General features: G+C 45.9%; 1 protein-coding gene across 1 annotated transcript; it reads right to left on the bottom strand.

Moving 5' to 3' along the window:
- Positions 1-1,032: 1,032 nt before the first annotated feature.
- LOC121918074 (DNA-directed RNA polymerases I, II, and III subunit RPABC1) lies at positions 1,033-3,131 on the bottom strand. The gene is made up of 2 exons (XM_042444181.1): positions 2,989-3,131; positions 1,033-1,239 (listed from the first exon to the last, which is right to left on the bottom strand). Exons 1-2 carry the CDS (start codon positions 3,043-3,045, stop codon positions 1,048-1,050), a joined length of 249 nt encoding a protein of 82 aa, XP_042300115.1. The 5' UTR covers positions 3,046-3,131; the 3' UTR covers positions 1,033-1,047.
- Between the last annotated feature and the right edge of the window lie 785 nt (positions 3,132-3,916).

The following is a 3,916-nucleotide window of genomic DNA, read 5'->3' as shown; positions in this document are numbered from 1 at the left end:
TGCACTGGAGGTGTTCAGATGCCTAGTGGAGTGTTCTCTCTAGGAATCTCTAGGTCCCCCAGTGCAACTCTGTGGTCGATATCTGCCAGACACTGACCATAGAATTGCACTGGAGGTGTTCAGATGCCTAGTGGAGTGTTCTCTCTAGGAATCTCTAGGTCCCCCAGTGCAACTCTGTGGTCGATATCTGCCAGACACTGACCATAGAATTGCACTGGAGGTGTTCAGATGCCTAGTGGAGTGTTCTCTCTAGGAATCTCTAGGTCCCTCAGTGCAACTCTGTGGTCGATATCTGCCAGACACTGACCATAGAATTGCACTGGAGGTGTTCAGATGCCTAGTGGAGTGTCCTCTCTAGGAATCTCTAGGTCCTTCAGTGCAACTCTGTGGTCGATATCTGGGTCAAAGCTGACCACAGAGTTGCGCTGGAAGACTTAGACATTTCTAGAGAGAACATACTAAAAAAAATCCCTGAATAATCAAATCCTCAAAAGTCCAAGCTGCAAATGTGGAGGGATGAATGTACTCACTGACATTCATCTGCTCTATCCAATACACGTTGCCACATTAGAATCTCAGCCCTCATTTCTTAAAATAAGTTAGGCTGTTCCTAGCCCTCCACAGGAAGCATCATCCCAGAAGTTGAAGGTGCTGCAAATTCTCAATTCTATAATTATATTTGCATATACAGTGGATCCTTGGTATCTACTAGGGTTTGGTTCCAGGACCCCATGGATACCAAAATCCCATTAAATGTAATGGCAGAGTAAAATGGTGTTGCTATTATAAGATGGCAAAATCGAGGTTTGCTTTTAGGAATTCATACATTTTTGGAATATATTCAAGCCGTGGATGCTTGAATCTGCGGATAAAGAGGGCCGGTTATACAGATATATTGATCCCCTTTCCCTCCGCCATTCTCTTCTCCTTTTGTCATGACTTTTTAAGAGTGTAAGCCTGAGGATTGGAAACTGTCTAACAATTTATAAGCTGCTCTGAGAAGACACAACTCAGCTACTTGACAGAGACTCCAGTCTATGTTCTTCTTCATTTTATGCGATTACCTGGGAAAAAGACAAACATCTGATCTGTGGGGTCATCATTGTGGGCCACCAGCACAGTGAGATCGGTGCGTCGGGGCCGCCCTTCACTGGGCTTGTCACCAAACTGGGCTTTGAACTCTTCCAGCGTCTGGTCCAACTCATCCTGGGTCACTAGATAGCCTCGATCATGGCAGAGCTGGTCATTTACAGAGAAAGAGAGAGAGAGACCCATCTTGTTTCAAAAGGATGCCAACAGTCTGCAAACTTCAGAAGCCAAAATAAATTAAACACATAAATATGATTGCTTACTGTATATATAAACAGATTTTAAAATACCGTACTGATGATACAGTACTCCATCTGATACCATCCAGTCCATCTGATACCAGCTCCATTGGGCCTGGCCTAGACTAACAAGGAGAGCCCTCCCTCCAGTCCAGTTGTCCTCAACCTTCCGAATGCTGTGGCCCTTTAACCCAGTTCCTCATGTTGTGGTGACCTCCCAACCATAACATTGTTTTCGTTGCTACTTAATAACTGTCATTTTGTGACTGTTTTCTCATGGTCTTAGGTGAACTCTGTGAAAGGGCCATTCAACCCCAAAGGGGTCGCAACCCAAAGGTTGAAAACTGCTGCTCCAGGCCATCTGCCATAGAATCATAGAGCTGGAAGAGACTGCAAGGGCCACCCAGTCCAACCCCCTTCTTCTGCCATGCAGGAAATCTCAATCAAAGCATTGACAGATGGCCATCCAGCCTCTGTTTAAAGACTTCTAAGGAAGGAAGCTCCATTACACTCTGAGGAAGGAGTGTGTTCCTCTGTCAAACAGCCCTTACTCTCAGGAAGTTCCTCTTAATGTTGAAGTGGAATCTCTTTTCCTGGAACTTGCATCCATTGCTCTGTTTTCTAGTCTCCGGAGCAGCAGAAAACAAGCTTGCTCCCTCCTCAATATGGCATCCCTTCAAATATTTAAACAGGGCTATTGTATCCCCTCTTAACCTTCTCTTCTCCAGGCTAAACATCCCCAGATCCCTAAGTCTTTCCTCATAGGGCTTCATGGTTTCCAGACCCTTCACCATTTTAGTCTCCCTCCTTTGGACACATGGCTCCAGTTTCTCAGTGTCCTTTTTGAATTGTTTTTCCCAGAACTGGACACAGTATTCCAGGTGGGGCCTGACCAGAGCAGAATAGAGTGGCACTATTACTTCTCTTGATCTAGACACTATACTTCTATTGATGCAGCCTAGAATCGCATTGGCCTTGTTAGCTGCCGCATCACACTGTTGACTCATGTTCAACTTGTGGTCTACTTGGACTCCAGATCCCTTTCACATGTTAATATAATAATAATAATAATAATAATAATTTGTTTTATTTATATACCGCTATTCCAAAGATCATAGCGGTGAACAGTAAGTAAGCTAATTTGCCCCCAACAGTCTGGGTACTCATTTTAGCGACCTTGGAAGGATGCAAGCCTGAGTCAAGCTTGGGCCGTTTTGCTGGTCTTGAACTTGCAACCTTGTGGTCTTGAGTGAATGGCTGCAGTACAGGCATTTAACCACTGCGCCACCAGGGCTCCATGTCGTCTCCTTAAACCAGGGGTCCCCCATAATCCTATATCTGTCCATTTAATTTTTCCGCCCTAAATGCAGTACCTTACCTATCTCCGTGTTGAAGTTCATTTTGTTAGCTTTGGCCCAGCTTTCTAGTCTATTCAGGTCATCTTGAATTTTGATCCTGTCCTCAGAGGTATTAGCTACTTACTCCTCCTAATTTGGTCTCATCTGCACATTTGATAAGTCTGACCCCAATGATTGCCAAGAAAACCCAATGAAAGGGTCGCCATGAGTCGGGAAGGACTCAGAGCCACCTAAAAAGAAACAAATTAGAACATACTAATAAGAATAGCCAATTAATATGCATTAGTAAAGGCCTGCCCGACCTGCATGATGGTCTTCCGGATCTTCCACAGACGATACGTCTCTTCCTCGTCGTCCATCGTCTCTACGCAAGGCCTCCACCACTGCACTGAAGCAACGCGCCGGGTGATGATGTACTATAAAGGCGCTGGGAGAGCGTACTGCGCATGCGCGGATAAAACCACGCATGCGCTAATGCTACAAGCGCCTCCTGCCCGCCTTGGCGCATGCGCAGAAAGACGTTTTGTTGGACTCCATAGCTCACTCGAAGGGTAGATGCGCATGCGCCAACGCTCCACTGTAGTGGGGGAAATAAAATGGCCGCTGTTGCTGTGAAAAACGGGGGGAAGGATATAACGCAGAAATAAAGCAGTATAGCGCCTCCTGACTGCCTTGGCGCAGAAAGCTATGTGTTGCCCGAGCTCCGGGCTCTTCTCAGGATAGTGGGAGGGACAAAATGGCCGCTGTTTCTATGACAACGCAGAAAAATATAGCGCAGAAATAAAGCAGTGTATCCCTTCTTAAACTGCGCATGCACTAATGCCACAAGCGCCTCCTTACTGACTGCCTTGGCGCAGGCGCAGAAAGCCATTTTGTCGCCGGAGCTTTGGAACTCTCCTCCCCTCGCTCTCCGAAGAGGTGATGCGCATGCGTAGTGGGGGAGCAAAATGGCTGCTGTTGCTATGACAACAGGGAAAAAAGACTACAGTGCAGAAATAAAGCAGTTTAGTCCCGCTTAACTGCCGTGGCTCCATGCTATGGAATCATGGGATTTGTAGTTCTGAATGCTGTTTACCGTAAGACTTCTCTGCCTGGGAGTTCTGGGTCCACAGGCGAACTACATATCCCAGGAACTCAACAGCATGGAGCCAAGTGGTTTCAAACTGGAATAACAACAACAACAACAATAATTTACAGCGCTAAATAAATAAAGCTTAATAATAATAATAA

The sequence above is a fragment of the Sceloporus undulatus genome, unplaced genomic scaffold (genome assembly GCF_019175285.1).
Source record: "Sceloporus undulatus isolate JIND9_A2432 ecotype Alabama unplaced genomic scaffold, SceUnd_v1.1 scaffold_3776, whole genome shotgun sequence".
NCBI classification, from domain to species: domain Eukaryota; kingdom Metazoa; phylum Chordata; class Lepidosauria; order Squamata; family Phrynosomatidae; genus Sceloporus; species Sceloporus undulatus.
This window is presented reverse-complemented; position numbering and strand designations above follow the sequence as displayed.

Bases quoted from the DNA above. Each gene is read 5' to 3' on its own strand.
- LOC121918074 (XM_042444181.1), bottom strand. From the start codon at position 3,045: ATGGACGACGAGGAAGAGACGTATCGTCTGTGGAAGATCCGGAAGACC. The intron at 1,240-2,988 runs GTCGGGCAGGCC...GTAAATGACCAG, and splicing joins TCCGGAAGACCATCATGCAG to CTCTGCCATGATCGAGGCTA.